Source organism: Nyctereutes procyonoides, unplaced genomic scaffold, assembly GCF_905146905.1.
Source record: "Nyctereutes procyonoides isolate TBG_1078 unplaced genomic scaffold, NYPRO_anot_genome, whole genome shotgun sequence".
In the NCBI taxonomy this organism is placed as follows: domain Eukaryota; kingdom Metazoa; phylum Chordata; class Mammalia; order Carnivora; family Canidae; genus Nyctereutes; species Nyctereutes procyonoides.
The window spans coordinates 23,961,315-23,986,035 of NW_026575139.1; the positions used below are offsets into that span (position 1 = coordinate 23,961,315).

The 24,721-nt window shown below is 43.6% G+C and overlaps 1 protein-coding gene and 1 pseudogene across 1 annotated transcript in view; one reads left to right on the plus strand and one right to left on the minus strand.

Annotated features, from left to right (window-relative positions):
* The window catches only part of FLVCR2 (FLVCR heme transporter 2), a 52,305-nt gene that overhangs the window by 5,764 nt on the left and 21,820 nt on the right, over positions 1-24,721 (minus strand). Inside the window, exons 2-8 of the mRNA XM_055304069.1 lie at positions 19,443-19,584; positions 16,719-16,859; positions 6,297-6,364; positions 4,971-5,074; positions 1,989-2,099; positions 785-890; positions 520-631 (exon numbers count right to left, since the gene is read on the minus strand). Coding sequence (XP_055160044.1) covers positions 520-631; positions 785-890; positions 1,989-2,099; positions 4,971-5,074; positions 6,297-6,364; positions 16,719-16,859; positions 19,443-19,584 — 784 coding nt within the window. The remainder of the gene's footprint in view (positions 1-519; positions 632-784; positions 891-1,988; positions 2,100-4,970; positions 5,075-6,296; positions 6,365-16,718; positions 16,860-19,442; positions 19,585-24,721) is intronic.
* On the plus strand, positions 11,022-11,807 carry LOC129496090 (tetraspanin-6-like; annotated as a pseudogene).

Here is a 24,721-nt window from a genome sequence, read left to right on the forward strand (position 1 = left end):
GAGGAGCCCTCATTTTATAAGGGTCACAGGTATCTCAGATCTAGTCTAGATATTCCAGAGAGACAGAGGTTCCATTCGCCAACTTGACAAAGCCTCGGATCACTGATGTTCCTGACAGGCAGAAGGCAATGATGACATTGGCCTTCATTTACAGATCACTTATACTTGCCAGGGAGTTTTTGCACACATTGCTCTAATCCTCACAACAACTCCCATTTTATAGATTTAGGAAGTGAGCCTTCCAGAAGTTGGTCCACTTGTCCTATGTCAAACAGCTATGGAGGTCAGTGTCACAGTCTGGGATGCAAACAAGAGTCTTTTGGCGCCAAATCCCAGGCTCATTCCCCCAAAACACACTACTGCCTCTCAAACACATTTCCTAACAAGCCTTCCCCTCTGCGCCTCTGCATGTATGTCCCCGATCTGTAGGATCAATCAAAACACTAAGGCTCTCAAATCGCCAACAGCCTAAGCCCATGAGCAGCCTGAGAATCATCTTGTCTTGAGACCCCAACTCACCAGTGAGGGCTGCTCCAAGGGTGAGGAACACACAGAGAAAGATGTTCCCAGGCATGGTTCCATAGTTGTCAATAATCTGGCCCTGGGAGATGGTGAAGATGATTCCGAATACCTGGAGAGGCACAGAGAAGACTGGAAACAAGGGACCTGGCCAACTAGCCCATGGGATAACTGAGCTGCCATGATACAATGCCTGCAAGTAGGCCAAGTCAAGTAGGGAACAGAGAGCCACTGTTTTGGGGCCACCACCAAATAAGAGCCCTACCTGGGCAGACACATTCAGAAGGCCAGACGACATGCCTTCTGATTCTGGGTATGTCAGCTCCACAGCAAACTCAAATCCCAGTGGGAGGTAGCCAGTCATGAAGAAGCTGAAGGCCAGATCACAGAAACAAGGTGATGGAGAACTTCAAGAACAAGAAGGTGAAGGAGCCCACCTCGCCTCCTCCCTTAGAACTCCTGTTCCTGTTTTGTTTCTTGTCATCAAGACATTCCAGGCCTTTGAATAATCAGGCCATCCCCCCAAGTGGCCACATCCAAGAAAGAGATACCCCTACAAGTCAGGAAGAAGTTCCTATGTAGGCTTCTTGCTCAGGAGGCCCCTGGGGTCCCCTGCTTCTTCTGTCTGGCCATCAGTTACAACAGGGTCAGCATTTGCAGAAGGGCTAGGGATGCCTGCAGCTGAGAAATTCTCCATCTTGGGTCCCCAGGCTATGTGTTGCAAGTGGGAAGTCCCTGGACACTGAACAGCATCTCTATGCTCTCTAGGCTTGGAAGGAGGAGCTCAGAGTCCTCCTTTTTCCCTCTGGAGAGTCGCCAGTTGAGAAAGTCTCTGTCTCCCTGTCTCTCTCTCACACACACACTTGTGTAGTGCCCACAGGACAATAACTGGGATGGGAAGCTAAGCAGAGACCCCTGTGGAAGGTGTGTCATTTCCTGTGCTTTTTCATACAACTGGTCCAGAGCATTCCAATTATAATTTCTTATATCTGCACCACACTTCGTGCTGCTTTCACACCTGTGACTCTCCCACTCCTTGCAACAACTCTACAAGGCATGCTACCCTCATCTTCATTTCCAGATGAGGAAACCAAGGTTTCAGCACAATTAGGGGACACCTGTCATCTAAAGGCCAGCAGCAGAACCGAGACTAGGACCCAGACTTCCTGATCCCCAGCCCTATGCACTTTCTTTGACCCCACACTGTCCCAGGCAGAGCTACAAAAGATTCTAAACATTTCCTAGCCTCCCTGAGGTCTGTGAAGGACAGACTCCATCCCAATGGCACAGAAGCCCCAGGCAGCCTTTTGAAGTGCTTCAAGTAAACAAGACCTCTGGCTATAATTTCGACATCTTCAGGGGTCAATGAGAAGGCAACAAAGGGATCGGTGTTGCTTCCAAGGATGTCGGCAGCTCTAGGAGCCAAGGGATGCTGTTTCCCAGTTAAACAGATGAGAGGCAAAACTTACCCCATCGTGCCAGCGGTGATGAACACTACCCACAGGTGTCCCAGGTTCAAGGTCAATGTGTACACCACCATGCCCACCACAGTCATGATGTAGACCGCCAGGGTTGTTTCCCTGCAAGCAGAGGCAAAGAAGTTGAGTCATACACTTGTAACTATAACAGGATCATTCATTCATTCATTCATTATACAAATATCAATTGGGCATGTGCTGTGTGTCAAGCCCTCCACTGCATGCCAGGACATCTGGTCTCACAGAACTTTCTGTCCATGAGGTTGATGGACACTGAACCTGTAATCACACAAATGGTTACTAAATTACACTGTGGCCAGTGCTACAAAGGGTAAGACCAGGAGAGTAGGAAACCGTCCTGCTGCATGAGTTCTCCTCCTGCAGAACCTCTCAGCAATACCAAGCTGCACCACAAGAAAGAAGGGCACAACCCCCTTCTTTCCTCATCCTCCACAAAAACAAAAACACTCCACAGAACGAACAGTAGCTATGGTCAGGCAGCAGTGGCGTGTGGGGCTACCCCAGGAGCCACCTAACTGTGCTGGTCTGCTTTGTCCTGAGACCCCATGGCCATGCTGGGCAATGATCTGACTTTTAGGTTCTCTGTCATCTCAGAGTTTTTCCTGTGCCAATGGCACAGATTTTTCACCAAACCTGAACTACTCTGCTACAGACAGCAGAAACTAAGCAAGAATGTTCTCCAATCCTGAACTAAGTGCTTAACTCGAAAGCCATAATGAGAATGCTCTGCCCACTTCCTGTTACATTTCCCTTTGCCAGTCCTCTCAGAGGGACCATCAGCAACCTGCTGCTTTCTCTTGGGTATTTACCCCACTTCTGTCCTTCCGCACACTTCTCCCATATTGCCCACTCATCGCTCTGCAACAGCCCTGACTCCTGCAACTGGACCTGTGTTCCTCTCCCTGTCCTGCTTATTACAGGGTGCAGGCTCTGCACATCCCTCTGCCCTCCTGCCACAAAATGAAGACTCAGCAATGAAAGCTTAAAGCCTTCCCTCATCTCCCCTGAAGCCAGAAACACAGTGGGGGCACCAGCAGATATATACTATGGTTGAATCAAGTGAATCCTGCATTTATTGGGTGCCAGGAATTCTGTTAAGCACTCTACCTGCATTTATTATTTCATTCAAGCCTTGCAAAAGCCCTGCAAGAAATGTAGAACTAGCCTTAATTTTGCAAATGAGGAAACTGAGGCTCAGACCAGTTACTTATTCAGAGTCACCCATTGAGTAAATGCAGAGGTGGGATTTGAAATCTATGCTGCTCTTTCTACTGCTGCAATACAGGATCTAGGACACTAATACACACAGATACACTACAGGGTTGCACCTTTGGAAAAGCTCAAGGGCAGAGGCTACAAGGATGCCCATCCCACTTGGTGCTTCAAAGCAGCTATTGAGGGTAGAGGAGCTTCCTTGTCCTCTACTGTACCTTCATCTAGTCCCACCCACGCCACAGAAGGCAACTTCATGGAGAAGTTGGCCACACAAGCTCCTCTTTTGCCACATTTGCTTAACCATAGCTTCATTTTAAACCACTGACTCATTTAGAAAAACTATATGTAGTCCCAGCCTCAAATAAAGAGACATGACCCACCCAATTTCCAGCCTCCAAACCAAATGGGACAAGTCTGGGAGTTGTCCTCAGGGAGAAGGAAACTGACACAAAAAATGACTAGATCACAGAGCTCTCATCCTTTCTCTGCCTGGGTCTTAGCCCAGGGAAGACATCTCATGCTAACTGCTGGGGTCAGACATCAGTGACACTAGGAAACAGTGGCGTCTACATTCTCAAGTGTGCCCTCAGCCCTTTCATCACTGTATTTTCTAGTTCTTCTAAATCATCTGGCTGCCCACAGCCCAGCCCAGCTGATGTTCCAATCCCTCCCTTCTCCAGCCACAGAGCGAGCCCTGGAAAAAGGGACACTGCTGTTCACTGGCTTGGAGGTGGCCAGTCCTCACTGCTCTCAGGCCTGGCTGAAGCAAGCCACTGACAGATGGCAGAGACGAGACGGCAGCCAAGCTCTACCAGCAGTCATTAAGCCAAGCCAGACTCCACATTGTATTCAGCCAGGCGGCCACATCCTCAGAGATGGCCTCAATTGGCCTTTGTCTAGGGCAGCCAGAGTGAGACCTGGTCTGACCAGAGCCTCACAGAAGCGAGTCTGTGTGACAGGGAACAGGTCCACCACTGTCTGTCGCCTCCAGACACTGCATGCACAGCACTGGAAAGAAGCAACAGGAAGAGAAGCATGTTGAGTCTTCATTCTCCAGAGCCTTTTCTCCAAGCCTGGCTATTGAATTGAGGCACCCGGGTGGCTTGCCTTTTTGCTTTTTACAAATGCAGTTTCCCCTACTGAATTGGCATCCATGATAGTGGAGCCCAGGAATCTATTTTTAATAAGCATCCTGGATTAGCATGGCATATGCTAAAATCTTAGAAAGACTGCTCTGGGCTCCTGGAAACACACTGGGCATTCAGGCCCAAAGCACATCACAACATTTATGAAAGAGGTATAAGCAGTTGCAAGATGATACAATGTAAACCAGAGCAAGCACAGACATCTTGGTCAACCCATGGGGTCCAACAGGAAACTGGGGAATGGCGCAGAGGATCACTTCCTCATCACCATTCTTTGGGATTTTCGTAAACTTTCCAACTGCTGGCATTTTATTACCTTCATTTTCATTTCTCCCTCATCTGTCCCTTTCACAAACTACATGGGGGGGTGGGTAGTGTTCGTGCTAGGCCTTGTGTCCTCCATCTCTAATCTTACCAAGATCCTCATGGAATGGGTACTATTTCCCTCACTTTATAAATGGAGAAACTGAGGCTTAGAGAAGATTAATGTGGACCACTTGGCCACTGAGACTCCCAGCTGCTGCACCCAAACCTTTGGAGCCATATTGCTTGAGTTCAAAATATGGGTTCAGTCCAAGAGGAGGTCACTTACTTGTAGGTTTTAGACCTATCCAGCCAGATGCCTGAGATCACAGCCCCAAGCATTCCTGCAATGACGATGGTCAGGCCGATTCTTCCAGCATTCACTTCTTCCCCCTGGGAAAACCACAATCCCAACGATCACCCAGGAATGGGACAAGTCACCAGACAGAGCATAGTCACCATGAGGTGAAGGGGCAAAGGCAAGTAATTCAGTCTCCATTAGAGTCAGTTCTCTGAACATATCAGGGCAAGATGGCCTTTAAGAAGTTGCCAGTGGGGAGAAACTCCTAGAATAACTGTTCCTCCCAACCTAATATAACCCTGGATGTGTGCATGCTCATGATCCTGGATGCTGGGGTCAACCAAACTCTCCTAGTCCTACTTCGATGTGGATTTTTTTTAACTTAATCCTTACAGCAACACTTTTATCTTATTTATCATTATTCCCACTTGACAAATGGGGAAACTGAAATACATATATTCAAATATTCCACCCTTAGTTTTTTTGAGCTATCTGTGCCAAAAGGAATAAGAAGATGACAGTTATATAATCTCATTTGCTTCTCAAAATTCCCCACCGTAAGTTTAGAAATCAATATTCTCTACTTTACACATGAGAAAACCCCCAAGGCACAGTGGGATTAACCTACTAGACCAAGGTCATGAGGCATTTAGTAAGTGCAGAGCTAGGATCTGAACTCAGACCTATCAAACTCCAAAACTGGAATACTTTAGCCACAGTGGCCTGCCACTTCTAAAGTATGAGACCTTTGTCCTTTCAAAAGAGGGTTGGACCTGGGATTCCTGACCCCAGGACACACAGTATCCCACTTCCAGAATCCAGCTCTTATGGGCTCTGGAAACATTTAAGAAATGCTTACAGTTGAGCAACTAAGAGTTCAAAATTAAATTCTGCCCCTATTTTACAAATTAAGTCTTTCATATGTGATCTATATGTACGCACGTTTACCTACTGTATTGCTAGGCATCATGCCATGCGCTTTACATACATATAACACATGAATACACACACACACACACACAGTATTATTTACTTTCTATCCTAAAAAAAAAAAAAAAAAGAATGTTTCAAAAGAAATTACGTTTCTCTTGCAGAAAGGAGAATAAGAGCTCAGAGAGGTTAAACAGCTTGTCACACAATTTAGTGCCACCAGAGCCAGGGCTATTTCCCTCCGAATCCCATAAGCATACCACCATACCTCACCACCTAGAACTTGGGGATGGGGAGCTAAAGTTAATCACTGCCCCAGCTCCTGCTGAGATGGACAGAAATCTCACTCTTTTCAGGCCCAGCATGCTCAGGGAACCCCCTTACCGGGTAGTGCAAAATCACCATGCGATTCAGCAGAGTGGATAAGGCATAAAAAGCACCAGCGTTCAGACCTGAAAGAGGGAGGAAGAAACACAGTATTAGGGGCAGCCTTCTGCTGGGGCCATTGCTAACTCCTCCCAGGTAGGGAGGTCAGAAATCCTCATCCTCATTGCCATTGTGAGTGGTGTCCTCAGAAAAGAGGAGGCTACTCTGCAGTTCCTGTCAAAGAAAGACTCCAAAATAAACATTTTAACCATTTATTAGCCATACACCACTGCCCTCTGATCCCCTTAGCCCTGCCCTGGAAACACAGGCCCTAGAAAGCATTACTCCCAGGTCAGAACTGTCTACCTCCCTCTCAAGCATTGACCTATTGACCTACAGGATCAGCAGAACTGCTGGACACTTTCCATCTCCTTCTGATGACCTGTCCCCTCTCCAGATTGCCTCAGGTCCCTCACCCCTAACATCACTCCTCCTATGGACGCTTTCTCTTTTCTTTTCCCATTCCTCGGTCCACTCTCACTTCAGATCCAATGTAACACAAAATCTTAACATCTGGGCTGCCTGGGTGGCTGAGACAGTTGAGCATCTCTCTTCAGCTCAAGTCATGGTCCCAGGGTCCTGGGATCAAATTCCACATCAGGCTCCCTGCTCAACAGGGAGTCTGCTTCTCCCTCGGCACTTCCTTGCTGCTTGTGATCTCTTCTTTCTCACTCTCTCTTTCAAATAAATAAATAGAAATAAAAAAAATCTTATATCTGAAACCAGAAAGGACCCTAAGGAGTAGGGAGCTGACTCTCCTAACTCATCAATTTATCCAACAAATAAATGAAGAACCTAAAATTTACTGTATGAATCCATGAGGCCATTGGTCCAAAGCTATACAATGAATTAGTAGCTGAGACTGGAACTGACCAAAGGAGAAAGGACCCTCCTGCCCTCCATCCATAGTAACAATGGCAATGATGATGATGATGATGGTGGTGATGAGGATGACGAAGAGGATGATGGTGAGGAGGGAGATGGCAACAGCACATACTTAAGTATTAGACACTGTTGTAAGTACCTTACAATCCTCATAGCAAGGTAAGTAATATTATCATCCCCATTTTATAGATGAGAAAAATGCATGCCGAGTTTAAAAAACAAATGCAGGGCAGCCCGGGTGGCTCAGTGGTGTAGCGCCACCTTCGGCCCAGGCTGTGATCCTGGAGACCCAAGATGGAGTCCCACGTTGGGCTACCTGCATGGAGCCTGCTTCTCCCTCTGCCTGTGTCTCTGCCTCTCTCTCTCTCTCACTCTGTGTCTCTCATGAATAAATAAAATCTTTTAAAAAATTAAAAAATAAAAAACAAATGCAGAAGTCATTTATGATGCCTACCAGGGGTCTTTTGAATTTTAACTAATTTGGGGGCTCACAAGACCATCACTGACACACTTGACATTAGATACACTTAGAAGACTCAACTCTCGAGCAAGGTAGCCTCAGGAGTTCTTCTTCCATGAACCCCAGACCATGGAGCCATCCAGAAGCCATCCTCTTTGGCCCCATGGTGATGGCATAGGTGCAGGGAAATGTAAGTATGGCAACCACCCTCCTTTAATACCTCACAGGAGCTACTATTGCTTGTAGGGTCTCCACAGGCATAGCGCCCAGGGGCCCCAGAGAGGACAGGCCAGTGAAAAGAGTTATAATTCTCAGAGAAGCACAAAGAATGGCCTCCTACCAGATATGAAAAGGTCTCCCAGTCCAGATAGTCATTTTTATCACAAGGTCATTTTTATCATATGCACTGTTGCCTAAATGCAGTTCACTTGCTCTCTTTATCACATTCCCAGAGGAATGAGACACAAAGTTAAGTGAAGGAAAGCATAAAAATGCAGATTCCTGGGGTGTCTGGGTGGCTCAGTCAGTTAAGCGTCTGCCTTTGGCTCAGGTCATGAGCCCAGAGTCCTAGGATTGAGCCCCACATTGGGCTCCCTGCTGAGCAGGAGCCTGCCTCTCCCACTCCTTCTGCCTGCCACTCCCTCTGCCTGTGTTCTATGTGTGTGTGTGTGTGTGTGTGTGTCAAATGAACAAATAAAATCTAAAAAGAAAGAAAGAAAGAAAGAAAGAAAGAAAGAAAGAAAGAAAGAAAGAAAGAGAAAGAAAGAAAGGGAGAGATTAGAGATTCCTGGGCTCTACCCTGGGTCTATTAAAACTGATTCTCCTGAAATGGAGCTAGGAATCTGCAATTGAAAATTAACAACAACAGGTGCCTGGGTGGCTCAGTCAGTTGAGCATCAGACTCGATTTCAGCTCAGGCCATGATCTCGGGGTCATGAGATTGAGCCCCATATTGGGCTTCATGCTTAGTAGGGAGTCTGCTTGTCCCTTTCCCTCCCTCTCTGCCCCTTTCCCCAGTTGCTCCTATGCATGCTCTCCTTCTGTTTCTATCTTGAATGAATGAATGAATGAATGAATGAACGAATGAAATCTTTATAAACAACAACAGTGGGACCAGAGTGGCTCAGTCAGTTAAGCGCCCAATCTTGATTTCAGCTCAGGTCTTGATCTCAGGGTCTTGATTTCAAGCCATGCACTGGGCTCCACATTGGGTGTTGAGCCTACTTAAAAAACAACAACAAAACCCTATCATTTCTTAGATTCATTAGTTTGGAAATAAATGGCTTTGGGAATCCGGAAGATCAAAGACCAGGCAGGCCTAGGCACCCAGGTGTTGGGGTTAACATGGTGGCAACTAGGATGGGAAGGGGCTTTAAGACCATGAGAATGACCCATAACACACCTACTTTAGAGGTGCTCAACCCTGCTGCAAACCAGAATTACCTGGAATGCCTTTTAAGAGCATATTCCCAGGCCCTCATCCAGACTTTCTGAATCTGAATTTCTAGAAGAAAGGCAGAGAAATCCAGGCACATACTCAACTAAGTACCCCAGGGGATTCTATCATCAGGCAAGCTTGGGAAACAGTGATCTCAGATCCTATCTCTGGGTTCTGGATACTGTGTTCATTTCCCTTGTGTCCTTCCTGAACTTGTTGTAAACGCTGGTTTTAAAAGGCCAGCCTCATCTCAGCAAAGCTCCAAGGAATCATGAGAAGGATATTATGCTCACTCTCAAGCAGGATCTGAGAGGGGCTATAAATCATCCTCCCTAAACCCATGGGGGATGGGCAGTAGTAAAGCTCTTGAGAGCCCCAAGGGAAGGTGATAATCTTCTGAGTTTGGATGCCAACACTAGAAAATTATTTAGAAGCATAGCCGAAGGCAAGGCTGGAGGGTAGCATGGAAAAGTATTCCCTTTGAGGACAATCTCTAGAAACACTTTTTTCAACATGGCAATCATTGTGCCACTGATGATAGGGAAGCAGAGGAGACCATGTGAAACAAGGCCACAGGAGTCAAGGAGAAGGTAGCCAAAGAAAGGTTATTCTCTTACCCCATCCCACCTGCACCACTGTGATACACATCCTAAGGCCATGCCCTGCCTCCAGACTCTAGCAGACCTATGGAGAAGCTGGTTCCAGCCCTGGGTCTTCCTGCATTGCCAAACCTGGAGAAGGGAGGGTATTTTGCTAGAGGAGGAGGCATTTTCTTATACCTGTGATATTTCAGCAACATCAAACACAAATCCCATCTCTACCCACTCCCCTCTAAGTTGGGCTGCCAGATGTAGGAGAAAAACAAAAAAAAATATTCAATTTCATTTGAATTTCAGGTAACAATTTTTTACCATAAATATGCCCCCAAATACTTCATGGGACATGTTTATGCTGAAAAGAATGTGCTGTTTACCTGAAATTCAAATTAAGCTAGGTAGCCCCCTATTTTATCTCTCAAAACTACCTCTGAGGGTATGATCAGAGATCTACAGGAAAAAGTCCCTGAAATTCCTCCAAAGCCCTCACCAGGCTCTGCTCTGGACAGCTGACTCAGCGGCTTGGAGAAGCACTTTGAAAGCCACTATGAAGACAATACTGGACATCCCATCAGTGACATGGGAGCTACTCCCTACTTGGTGAAATCCAGTTCAGACCAAGGAAAGAATGAAAGAAAATCAGCAAGTTTACCAACACAGCAGCATATGGATTCATGCATGATCTATTTACAACTACTTTAAAAGCTTTCATTTCAACTCAGAGTACTACAATGGGAAGCAAATTTGATTATTTTCTGAGATTCTTTTTCATGGGCACAGGGTGGGTGAAGCAGGTATGCTCAGTAATTGGCAGAGCTGACATCAAAACTCAGACCCCTTATTCCTTACGTGCCAACTCTGGATTCACCACTCCAGCATTCAAGGCTCTTACTCCCAGACATGCTCACCCATGTCCAGCAAACTTGCCCATTAAATGCTATCATCTGCTTGATCCAAGGTACGCGCTCTTGTGCATATAATTCAGAGGAAAATATTAATATCATAGGTATAACATAAAAAATTTGAACCATTTCCTTCTTCAAAGCCAACCTAAAACTACAGGAAGGATTCAACTAAGTTGAATTTATAGAGGGTTTTGTTTTGTTTGCAAATTGGAGCAAACGTTTAATTTGGAAGAGAGCAGAGATTATTAGCTGGACTGAGTCCCAAACACTGCCCTTACATGACCTATTAGCCTTAGAGAGCCATGCTAAAGTCAAGACCCCATTGTTTCCAAATCCCAAAGTTGGCTGGTCAATATAAGTTGACCCTGCTTCAAAAACCCCAGAACTCGGCTCCGTGCGCCTGGTGCGGTGGGGCAGGGTCGTGGGCTAGTCATGGCGTCCCCGTCTCGGAGACTGCAGACCAAACCAGTCATTACTTGTTTCAAGAGCATCCTCTTGATCTACACTTTCAGCTTCTGGATCACTGGTGTAATCCTTCTTGCCATTGGCATTTGGGGCAAGGTGAGCCTAGATAATTATTTTTCCCTTTTAAATGAGAAGGCCACCAATACTCCTTTGTGCTCATTGGCACTGGCACTGTCATCATTCTTTTGGGCGCCTTTGGCTGTTTTGCTACCTGCCGAGTTTCTGCATGGATGATAAAACTGTATGCAATGTTTCTGACTCTCATTTTTTTGGTTGAATTGGTCGCTGCCATCGTAGGATTTGTTTTCAGACATGAGATTAGGAAAAGCTTTAAGAATAATTATGAGAAAACTTTAAAGCAGTATAACTCTACGGGAGACTATAGAAGCGATGCAGTAGACAAGATTCAAAATACATTACACTGTTGTGGAGTCACTGACTATAGAGACAATATTAGTATCCCCTCCAAGGGATACTAATTATTACTCAGAAAAAGGATTTCCCAAGAGTTGCTATAAACTTGAAAATTGTTCTCCACAGAGAGATGCAGATAAAGTAAACAATGAAGGTTGTTTTATAAAGATGATGACCCTTATAGAGTCAGAAATGGGAGTGGTTGCAGGAATTTCTTTTGGAGTTGCTTGCTTTCAGCTGGTTGGAATCTTTCCAGCCTACTGCCTCCCTCGCGCCATAACTAATAACCAGTGTGAGATAGTGTAATCATCAAACCACGGGCTTACATTGTTCAGCTTTAAGGACATTTACATTCCCCCCCTGTGAGCTATGAGATTGCCTAGATGGAAGGTTGCCTAATACTACTTACAATAGACCAAAAAATTCCATCAATAATAGTCTGATTCAATCAAGACATTTGTGTAGGTCCACCTTTTGTCCCATTGGTATTAATCATTGAAACCCCTGTATCACTGTGAAACACTGGAAGAGCTCATAAATTATAAATGAAGTGCAAAAACAAAAACAAAAACAAACAACAACAACAACAAAAAAAAAAACACCAGAACTCTAGATCTGCATCTTAGGAGAAGGCAACTCCCAGGGAACTGGTCTGGAGGACTGAATCTGAGGAAATATATACTCCCCTAGGTAGACCCAAAGACTACTCAGACAAGTGGGGCTAAAAGATTTCTGTCTCTGTCTCTAAGATGTTCCTTTCTGCATGGGAAGGCAAAAGTGGCCTGCTGGTTAGGAAGATGGGCTTTGGCATCAGATAGAAGTTTAAATTCAAGCTCTGTTGCTAGCTGTCCAGTTGTGAGCAAGGAACTAAATAGAGCCTCAGCTTCCTTGTATATAAAATGGAGTGAGTTAAGAACTTACATCACGGTTTTGTTTTGAAGATTAAATGTGATCATGCCTATGAAGCACTTAACATGGTACCTGACACACATAATAAAAATATTGACACACTCAATAAAATTCTTTCCAAGTCTATGATTAAGCCAAAAAATAATTTCTTTGTTGGCCAAGAGTTTTGTCACTAAGCCCAATTATCTATCATGAAAAAAGGCTTGCAGTTTTCTGACTATAATGAAATATATGCAAATATCAGATAAATTTAACTCTCTCATTGGAATAAACCCAGGCCTTTGAAAAACATTAATAAATTATATCTGTGCAATGGAGTCAAATGCTTCTAGAGACTCAGAGGCAAATTATCTCTCTGGCTAGTGCTATCACAATTTAAATGACAATTTACTTCCATCCTTTCTCTCCTCACCTTCTGGGACTCCCATTATGCATATGTTGGTTTGCTTTATGGTTTCCCACAGATCTCAGGGGCTCTGCTTATTTTTCCTAATTCCTTATTTTTTCCATTCCTCAGGATAATTTCATATAATCTATCTTCAAATTCACTGATTCTTTCTGTTGCCAGCTCAAATCTAATTTTGAGCCCTCCTGTGAGTTTTTCATTGCAGTTAGTGTTATTTTCAATTCCAGAATTTCTATTTGGTTTTTTCTTATTCCTGTCTTTATTGACATTCTCTATTTGGTAAGACATTATTCTCCACCATTTTTTCATTCTTTAGGCATGGTTTCTTTGGTTCTTTGAACATATTTATATTGTTGATTCATAATCTTTATTATGGGGCACCTGGGTGGCTAAGTGATTGAGGGTCACAGATCGTGATCCCAGGGAACCTGGAATCGAGTCCCACATCAGGCTCCCAATGGAGCCTGTTTCTCCCTCCACCTATGTCTCTGTCTCTCTCTGTGTCTCTCATGAATAAATAAATAAAATCTGGGGAAAAAAGTCTTTATTATGTCCAACATCTGGGCCTCCTCAGAAACATTAAGAAACATTAAGTGCTTTTTCCCCCTTGTGTCTGAGTCATACTTTTCTATTTCTTTGCATGTCTCAGAATCTTTTGGGAAATTTGGACATTTTAAATACCATATAAACTCTGGAAATAAGATTCTCTTCCCTCCCCAGAATTTGTTGCTGTTGCTGTTGTTTGTTTAGTGACTTTCCTGGACTAATTTTGTCAAGTTCTTTGTCATGTGTAGCCATTGAAGCTGCTACTCCATCAGTTAGTGGTGAGGTAATGATTAGGTAGAGATTTCCTTAAGTACCTTAAACCAATAAGTCTCCACCTTTGCTAAGGGTGTTCTCTGTGTGCAGGTTGAGGCTCTCCTTCAATGCTCCAGCAGGCAGATGTTAACTCTGCCTTAGCCTTCATTTCCTCCTGTGCAGAGCCTCAAGGCCAGCAAGAGGTGACAATTTAGCACTTTCTCAGGTCTCTCCTGGTCATGTGCATGTGGACTTCTAGATTCCTAAAAATATGTCAGAGCCTTTCAAAGCCCTATGGCCTTCTCAGCCTCTAGATTTTTGTTTCCAAGACTTTTGGCCAGCTTCCTATTTACCCCAACTGATATTACTACCTTAGGCAGCTACAATGGTAAGCAGTGATTGTTTTCAACAAATGTCCTGGAAATAGTGCTTTTCCCACAGAGCAGGCTCTGAGTAGGTTAAATAAAAGCAGGTCTTCTGAATGGGGGCTCTTCTAGGGAACTGTCAAATATCAAATAATGACCTAGGAATGGGGCTTTTGGGGGGGAACTCCAAAATTATTTTTGCCCCATCCGGTCGCTGGGAGGCTGCTGGTTTTCACAAGTATCATAGCTGTGAGGCTGCCGTTTTTCACAACCACCATGGCTGCTAGGCTGCTGGTTGTCAAGGCTACCACAGAGACTGGGAGAAGGCAGATCAGAATAGGGCAAGTTAAAACACAAAGCTCACTGTTCTTGACATTATTCAGCCATTTTTTTTCTTGAACAAATGTTCCCTGGATTGTTGCAAACCTTTGTTTAAGACTTCTGAAAATTTGATTTTAACAATGTTTGCCAGTGTACTTGTTTTATGGAAGAACAAATTATCCAAGGTCCTCACTCCAAAAGTGCTTCCTTATTTATTTCCTTTGTTATCATTTAACCAAATAGATGAATGTTCAGAAGTACAACAATAAAATCACTCTGCCAAATTAAAGACCATATAAGCAACCAGCCATGCAAGAGGGGAAGAGGAGGAGTTGCTTTGCTCCCCTGCCTCTATAAAGGGATCATTGCCCAGTTATCACCACTGTCATCATTCTTATCCATAGAAAATATTTATTAAGCACTCATCTGCCCTAGAATCCCAAGGTAGGCCTCAAATACCTTGATGTCAGATGCAATAAGATTTATGGTGTTCGAAGGTCAATGAACTTGAGATATTCAACTCAAGGAAGAATGAAAGTTCTTGGAGCCATAGAATCCTGAGTCTGAAAGGGATTCCAAAGATCATCTAGTTTTACTAGCTTTATCCATCTATGTAGCCTGATATTCTCATAATATCCCCATTAAATGGTTGGTCCCATCTACACTTGAATGGGACACTCAAGTGTACTGATGGGCAATTCACATAACTTCTTTAGTTGGACATCTTAAGTATTGGAACCTGTCTTTATATTGTGGGTGCATGCAGAGACATATTTAGAACTGAAAAGCTGGAGAGAATGAGAAATGGAGACCTGAGACCTTGAAGACTAATCTGCTCATCCCGCACTTTTCCAGGTGAGAGATCACTTATTTCTGTGAATGCCTGAAAAATAGGTGTGTCCCTTTACTGTGGATGATACTACCTCTTATCCAGAGCCTCAGCAGATAAACGCTTTAATTTAGATAAGGAGCATGATAAGCCTAACATGAAACTCTGGCACAATCCTTGAAAGTGGTACAGGCATTTTGGAGTTAGATAAAACTGTATTTGAATCCTGGCTCTGCCAATTCAAAGCTGTGTGTTCTTCAGCTAGTTGCTTTACCTGTCTTGATTTTCAGTTTTCTCATCTGTTAACAGAGATAACTATAGTACCTACCTCACATGGGCATGATGAGAGTTAAGTAAGTACAATCATACATGAAAAGTCTTGGCACGTAATAAATGCTATTGTTATTATAAAATACAAAGGTTTGTGAACCTACAGAAAACAAGGTTTAGCCAACTGGGATTTCACCAAGCATAAGTTATATCAAACCAACTTCATTTCTTTTCTTCTTATGGTTACTAACCATGTTACACAACTGTTGACTCTTGATTTTAAACAAACTACCTGCCACCTGAATGGCTCAGTTTGTTGAGTGTCTGACTCTTGGTTTCAGCTTGGGTCATGATCTGGAGATCATAGGATTGAGCCCTGTGTCAGACTCCACACTCAGCAGGGAGTCTACTTTCCCCTCTCCGTCTCTCTCTGCTCTTCCCCCATGGCTTGTGTACCCTCTCTCTCTCCCTCTCTAAAAAAAGTAAAACAAATTCTTCAAAAATAAAAATAAAAATAAACTTAACTAGTAGATTAAATGATCAAATGTAGGCTGGAGACCAATATAGTTAGGTGGGTCTGTTAAGACGCTCTTTACTGGAATGCCATAGGGCTCTGCCCTTGCCCTCATCTGGGTCAACATTCTTATTAAAGGCTGGAAAGAAGCTGCAGAAAACACCACGTTGGGAAAGTAAGCCAATATACTAGCATAAATATGTAAATGTATCTTACCAAAAGCCAAAAAAGTAAAATGAAAGAGGGTCGTGCATTCAGGTAAAAAAGCAGTTAGTGTTACAAGATGATAGAACTTTGGTTGAACAGTGGTTACAAGACTCATATGAACTCATTCATTCATTCATTCATTCATTCACTAAAAAACTGCTAGAGTGTCCAGTCCAGGCTGGCTACTCCTAGGGAGCTATAAAGATGAAAAGTCATAGATCCCCATTCTTGGGACATTCACAGTCTAGGGGGAAGACAGACCTGGAAATGTTGGTTTTTTTTTTTTTAATGGTGTTAAGATGTACCAGGATCAGCACAATAAAAGAGGTAAAGGTCACTTTTACAGTAGTGACACTCAGATGAGACTTGAAGGATCAGCAGGTATTTGTCAAACAACCTGATATGGGAAGGAATGACTTTCTAGGTGAACCTTACAGAACATGCAAAGGTCCTAAGGCACAGCTGACTCTTCTGGTTGACCCCAAGAATGGCTTTACATACACATTTGGGATTTGGAAAAAGTAAGACACACAGACACATCAGATCTCTTTCTCACATTCCCAATTTAAATACACTCCTGGACACATGTATACCTTACCATAGGTGATGACTAGCAGCACAAAGTTGAGGTTTTTGAAGAGCCGGACAATGGAACTGAAGTATGAAGCATCAGGGGATGCCAAGGCATAGCTCAAGGACTGGGCTCTGCTGGGGGGATGTTTAGGCTTCTCCTTGAATACTGAAAGGAAAGAAACAGAGAGATCAATGCAAATCCCCATGGCCCCACCCCTGCAGAGCTGACACATGGACAAGAGCTGGCTCCCTCATCTGAGAAAAAATTAAGATCCAAAAAGGAAATATTAATTCTTCAATTAAATCCTTCAACACTTCCTTTCTTGAAGCTGCTTCTCACCATCTGTGGCTGAGTGAGTGGTCCTTTAATTACTTTTTCTTCATGGCCTGTAGATGGCTGCACTCCCTGGGCCTCCCAGGCAGTGTTCAAGGATCAAGGAGTCCCATAATAAATCAGCAAAAAACATACTGCACAGTGGTACTGAATATGCTGAATTCAGTACTGCATAGTGAAAATAACATAATAATAATACATAGAAAGGAAGTGAGAGCTGAGGCTTTGGGACGAGTGAGCCCAGCGAATGGGTTAGCACCAGAGCTCCCCCTAGAAGGGACTGTGCTGTCCATGCTCAGCTGAGAACCTGGCACATGGCAGCCAGGAAATATTCCCTGGATAAGTGACAAGATCTTCTATTGAAAAACCTCAAGTCCACTGCTAGTTTGTCAAAGTCTGACTCTCATGTCTGCCTCAGGAAGAGACAAGAGGTTTAACACATACCCCTACAGGAGTAGGCACTGTGATATGAAGGACTGGGGAGGGGCTGTGGGAAAACCATTCATTTTATGTTTGATTTTCAGCACAGTTGGTACAATCAATTTGATGGCATTGCTCTCTGTTCAGTTTCTGGGGGCAGAGAAGTGTAACCAGTTGTTTGGCTAAATTGGCCTCCCAGCTGGGTCCAGGCAAGCTCCATGTAGCCTTCTCCACAGACCACAAGAATGCTCCTGAAAGGTCAATAGGCTGTCTCTAGTTAGAGGAAGCTCTGGAAATGAGGTTTACTCTCTTGGAGATCAAAGGGGCCCCCCACCCAGAAAACCTTCCAGCCCTAACCTCAGAGCCCTGCTTCTTCCTTTTCCAGAAATAGTCCTGGATCACTTCCTGCCGCTAGAAACCATTCATACATTGTCTTGCCCATTCACCTCCCCTTGCAGCAGGGGAAAGAAAGCAAGGCAAGAGGTGATTTATCTTGGATTTGTTCAAGGACCTGGCCACCACAAATCAGAATTCAGATCAGATTTTTCCGTTTTTTACTCAATAAGCCACTCTCTGGCTTGATAATAAAATGTCAAAATATAGAAATGTCCTATCTTTGGAGTTTCAAATGCAAAGAAACAGGCCCTCATCTGCTACAAACACAAACATTTGAAGCTAGGCACATGACAATTTGAAACTTAAAGTTTGGTTGAATAAAAGTGTCTCTGGGCAGATTGTTCTTTCCTGCCACCATCCATTGCTCTGTAGCTTCTCACTTTCCCAGAAACAGTAAGTTCTCTGCCCAAGATATCCTGCCAGCTTTGAAAAGCCATCAGCCTGTCTCATCTTGGACCCCAGATGAGAGAGAGAATGCTTCAGTGAGAAAGCTGAATGAGGTACACGATCATAAAACTGTTTTGTCTCTGGAGGTGAGGATGGCAGGGAAGAATGAAACCTTTACCACATAAGGTAGAACGTTAGGAGGAAAGCTGGTTAACCTTTAAAGACAAATGACTAACTGAAAATGAAAGCCCCTACTATCCTGTTTCTGAATTTATCACAGCACATGTACTATCACTCAGATAATATAAAAGAGGATATAAAATATATTAACCAATATCTCAATGATTAAATGTACATGCACATCAAATTAATAGTAGTTATCTAAGATTGGTGGTTGGGATTAACTGGTACCATCTAAATTAATGTGTTTTTTTATTTTAAATTTATTTAATTAATTTATTTAAGTAACCTCTACCCCCTACATGAGGCTCAAACTCATGACCCCTGAGATCAAGAGTTGCATGCTCGACCAACTGAGCCAGCCAGGCACCCTGGTTAATCTTTTCTTTATGCTTTTTTTGTATTTTCTAGATTTTTTCCATAATAAGCATATATTTCTCTTATGATTTTTTTTATAAAAAGCCTCAAAAAATGTGGTCCCCAAGTGTTCTCAGATGAATCTATGAGAGTATTAATGTTTGTGGGTCAATTCAGTTTTATTTTGTTTTGTTCCAGAAATTTAAAGTATGGAGCTAGAAGGGTTAGGCAAGCTCTGCCACTTACTAGTTATCTGATCTCGAATGATTCACTTAACTCCTCTTAAGTCTCGTTTTCTTCTTTGTTAAATGAAATTGATGGCGATAATTTCATTCAAGATTCAAGGAGATCAGGAATGCTTAGCACAGTGCCCCTGATATATATCATAAGCACTCACTGGGGTTTCATTAAGGGGATCAACAGCTTGTCCACTAATTCTAATAAGGTTTTATTGGGGAACTGGTTAATTGCAATTAAATCTTTACTTAGCAGCTAACAAATTACACAAGACCAGCTACCACTGTATTGGCTAAGACACGTGAAGACCATTAGAAGCCTGGCCTCCAGTTTCTATAAATGTCCATGGTATTCTAAGGCCATGTTCGCAAGGTCCCCACCCAAGTCAGCAGAACCTCCCTGCCTCCTGGCCCCCCATCAGTCTACTAATGACCTTACCGATGATGACAAGGATGAAAAGCAGAGTGGCCACGCCTCCTATTATGTAAAACATGATGCTGATGTGGTAGGCAAGCTTGTCCCGGTCTTCGATGTTGGGTACCAAAACAGGAGGGACCAAGAACCCAATTGCAATTCCAAGCTACAGAAGACAGAGACAATCAATCACAGTTTCCAACAGCCAAGAAATGACAGCACAAATTTAAAGAGACTCCTGATAAGAAACATAAACCCTATCTTCCAGTCCTTCTTAAAATCCAAACAGGGATTGTTCCCCTTCTCAAAACACCGGAGAGATCTTACTTTTCCTTGACAACTCAACTCTTTCTTGATTAACAACATACCCCTGACCACCCTAACTATCAATATCTACTGAAAAACATTATAGTTGGGGTTCTCAATGCAGGCTGGCTCTTCTCTAGCTGCAGACTAATGAACAATGGTTTTCATACTTCCATCTCTAGATTAGAATAAAACAATGTTGGTTTTCTTTTTCCACTGAATTTTTCATTTTGCTGGATATGTTGACCTGGAGCTGAGAGACCAGCTAAGGGAAAAAGTCTATACCCTACAATCCCAAGAATTTGCATTCAGTAGATGAAAGCCTAAAGTTGTTACCCCATTCACAAATGTGAAAACTTAAGTTCATTGCATAGATAACTTTTAATTTACAAAGTATCTGTAGTGTGAAGTCACGGGGACAGGAAAACTGGCTATAAACACAGGCACAGGCAGATACCAACAAACTAAAACATCTTGTATCTGCCTTAGAGTTCAAACTCCAGTGACCCAACAGATAACATGACTTGGGTGTTTCCAAGGTCAGAAATGCCTTGATTCAGTAGTGACTAGCTGTGACACAACTCCCAAAAGCCCTTCTGCCACACATATATATTAAGGAAGAAGTTGGGGGGATCCCTGGGTGGCGCAGCGGTTTGGCGCCTGCCTTTGGCCCAGGGCGCGATCCTGGAGACCCGGGATCGAATCCCACGTCGGGCTCCCGGTGCATGGAGCCTGCTTCTCCCTCTGCCTGTGTCTCTGCCTCTCTGTGTGTGTGTGTGTGTGACTATCATAAATAAATAAATTTTTAAAAAATTTAAAAAAAAAGGAAGAAGTTGGAAAACAGCCTGAGAATTCAGGTAAGCCTCAAATTGCAAAAGTAAAGGAAGATGAGTAAGTCTTTGCCTTAAGGTCCCACTTTTCCTTTATTGTACTTGAAAGGAACTGCAGGTAGAGAGCAAGTTGCTTTCATGCCACACTATAACACAATTCACTGGCTGCCCATCTGCTGACCACCTTGATTGCTTTCCCAGACTGTCAATTACAACCACTTGGGATGTTGGTTCTCAGCTCTGGAACAGTCACAAAAGTCATCATCAATAAGCTCAGTGTAGGGTTCCTCCAAATATGCCAATATATGAAAAATAAATGGAACAGATCTTTAAAGCATCTACTGTGTGAAAAGTAACCTGGCAAGGTACCAAGGTACCAAGATGTATATGGCGTGATTCTCACCTTCAAGAAGCTTTATAATCTAGCGGGGGCAGGGAGTTTAAAACAAAGATACCAAAGATAACACAAATGGTGGTATTTGTGGGTTGAATTATAGAAAGTTATCGTTTTGAAAGTTCCTTTGTCATCATCTAGTACAACCTGATTATTAGAGAGTCAAATGGAGGGTAAATGAAATTAAGTTCTAGAAGGTAAGTCAGAGTCACAGGAGTTCTAACAGAGTTGAAATGAGAAAACAGATCTCCTAGCTTCTCAGGCCAGGACCTCCTCCACTGGGCCTGGCAAGGCTCTCCAGGGCTAAGAGCCCCAAGAAAGGGCCAAGTGAACAGGCCTCTCCAGAAGAGAATACATTTCATATCCTTGGAGCCTTATCTGATCCTGGCTCACAATGATTTGCCAGAATTGAGTCTAGCTTCTTAAGTACTGATCTCCAAGACTTTAAGGGGTTAAATCCAGCCATAGACAAAGGGACAAACACAACTGGCATAGCTGGGAAACAGAACCCACTGCAGGTCATATCTGGCCTCCCTACATATTTTAGCATTGGAGATCTAGATGTTAAACAGAACCTCAAAGGATCCCTTTTCCAAGAATGTGGGAATATTAAGGATATCATCCAAGGTTCTGTGATTTTTTTTACTCCCAAAAGGACCTTGACACAGGATAACCTAATCTCCATTAATCTTCTGCCTTGAAAAATATGTCCTCCCAGCTAGTTTTACACTACATGCCTGATCCCATTGGATCCACTACATGGACTCCATTCTCTGTCTATACCCTAGGGCTGTGTGCGTGCTATTCCACCCCAACTTCAGCACTGAAGCCTTCTCCAGTTAGAAGGATGCAGCACTCAGATGTAGGGGCCTGTGGGGACCCGACCAGAGAGCAACACTGCTTCACAGTACCCTCTCTTCAGGAGGAAATTGGCCTCCGAGGTACTCTCATGGTCAGCACAGAAAACAAAAACATAGGAATTGGACTGTCAACTGCTGCCTCTTTTTTGTTTTTTCAAGACATATTTGTTCCTGCTTCTTGAGAGCTATGTTCAGTGAGCATTTACAGTTCTACTCAGCTCCTACTTCTTAAGTCTTGTCCCCTGGTAAATGCTCAGTCATGTTAGCTGGTTGGACAAATGATGCACATTGCTGGAAAAATCTCAACTACACAAAGCTGGCAATATCACACAGATCCACGTTTTTTCTACAAAACACAGTGGATACAGAGCAGTAAGGGCAAAAAAAAAATGTTTACGGGGGAGAATAGGGAGAAGGCTGGCTATTTCTTGAGCATCGACTATGTACCAGGTATCTAACAGAATTTATCTTTTTTCATTTAACCCAAGAATCTTTACAACAAAGATAAAAATGAGAACACTGATGGTCTGTCCACACCTTGCCTAAGGTCACACAGGCAGCTAGCAGAAGAGCTGGCCGTCCTAAACCAGTTCTGACTCCAGAACCTAAGCTCACCGACTGCTCATCTCCCATGAAATGTTGGTAGTCAACACGGAAGACTCTATTCTTACCCATTCAAGTTCTGTCATGAATTTTCTAGGACACTTCAAGGGTAAAAATCAGAGACCTGCAGCCCAACTCAGTACAAGATTAACTCAAAGAGATGGGAGGATACTGCCCTGGGAGGGTGGTGCCGGCACCCTTCTTACCTTCACAAAAACAGGACCCAGGCCATGATTGAAAATGATTAAAATCTATTGCCAACTGGTTTGGCTTGGCTTATGTCCTAGCATTTGTCCTAGTTTTATCATCCTCAAAAAAAAAAATCCATGGGCAAAATACACAATACACAGTCAAACCAGTCCAGTCTTAGCTCTTCAGGAACTTACTCTTAAAAAAATTGCTTTTAACGTGGAATTAGATTTTCTTCATTTCTACAGAACCCATGGCAGTATTTCCAACATTGCCTGGAAAGGTCACCAGCCCTGACCCCACTGTGATCCTTCAGGTCTGATATTCGTCCTGAGTAGCTGTATTTTCATATGTAGGCAATCCTTATCAGCCATCAGGGGAGCTTGGGTGACAGTTTAGGCAGTTCCACTCTGCAGCCAGTGATATTTGCAAACTGTGATTGGATTATGTCCTTCCTCTACTTGCTTTCAAACTAGGTAAACACACCCACAAAGTTGTGCAAAGGGGGAGGGGGTCATCTGCCCCTGGTCAACTATTTACTTCCTGAGACCCTGCCACACGGGCCTCCTTTCTGTCTTTGAAATGTCCAAAGTGGGGCACCTGGGTGGCTCAGTCACTTAAGTGTCTGCCTTCACCTCAGCTCAGGTCATGATCCCAGGGTCCTAGGATAGAACTCTGCCTCACCTCCTTGGGCTTCCTGCTCAGCAAGGAGTCTGCTTCTTCCAATCCCTCTGACCGGCCCCCTCCCCTGCTTGTGTACATGTGCTTGCCCTCTCTCTCTCTCAAATAAATAAATAAATAAATAAATAGTATGTTTTTTTAAATGTTCAAAGCACCTTCATGCCCAAGGACCACAGGGGATTTTGCACCAGCTTCCTCTGACCAGACTAGGATGCCTTCCTTACTCCATTTCCCTGAGTAAATGCAGATCTCCTTCAGGCCTGAGCACAATCCACTTGCTCAGGGAGGCTTTCTCTCATGTCTCATTCAAAGTCAGGCTCCACACAGGTAGTTATATACTTGTAAGATTATTAACATCTGTCTCGCAAACCAGACTATAAATTCCACAAGGGCAGGGCTCACATTTATCTCTAGAACCTAACACATAATACTAATCAGTAAAATGTACAGAGCTTTTCATGGAGTGTCTCCATCCTCAAAACAACCCCAGAAAAAGATGTGTAGGTATAATATTGTCTCAATTTTACAGATGATGAAACTGAAGTGCAGAAAAGTTAAATGGCTTACCCCAGATTACACAGCTATAGGCAACAGAGCTTGAATTTAAACAGTAGTTTTGGGGCAGCCCTGGTGGTGCAGCGGTTTAGCGCCGCCTGTAGCCCAGGGTGTGATCCTGGGGACCCGGGATCGAGTCCCACATTGGGCTCCTTGCATGGAGCCTGCTTCTCCCTCTGCCTGTGTCTCTGCCTCTGTGTGTGTGTGTGTGTGTGTGTGTGTGTGTGTGTCTCTCATGAATAAATAAATAAAATCTTAAAAAAATAAATAAACAGCAGTTTTTATTCAGTAGTTCTGAATCCAGAGCCATGAGTCTAATCACTATGGTTCACTTCACCCCAAAGAAAGGGTTTAACAAATATGTGATGAACACAAGGATGAAAAGGCAGGCTGGGATATTCAATGTTCATATTCTATTTTATTTTTGCTGTTTCTGCAAACCCAAGGGTGACATCTAAACACTGTTGCAATCAGTGATCATGAGTACTTTCAGAGCAAATGTCACAGTCAAAAACACATCAGTGCAGCCTAAGGGGTTTGGGTAACAGGAAAAAGCCATTACTTGTCATTCTTGCCTATTATGCATTTGGCAGAGCAAAGAGAAATCCAGAAAACCACCAGGCTGCATCCAAGAGGGTAAGATTTCCACATTTAATCCATTGCACAACACAATACATGTGTTATGTTGGCTCTAAGATCCACAGAACCACTATTCCCATCACCAACCACAATGGGGCATTCAATACCACCCCCCTTCATTTCTACAGAACCCATGGCACTGAGTCAGAACCATGGCACATAGCTGCCCTTCTAAATGGTGTGCGACCATGAATATGCCCAGACCATTAAACAAGGATCCTAGGGCTTCCACAAAAGGCAGGGGGC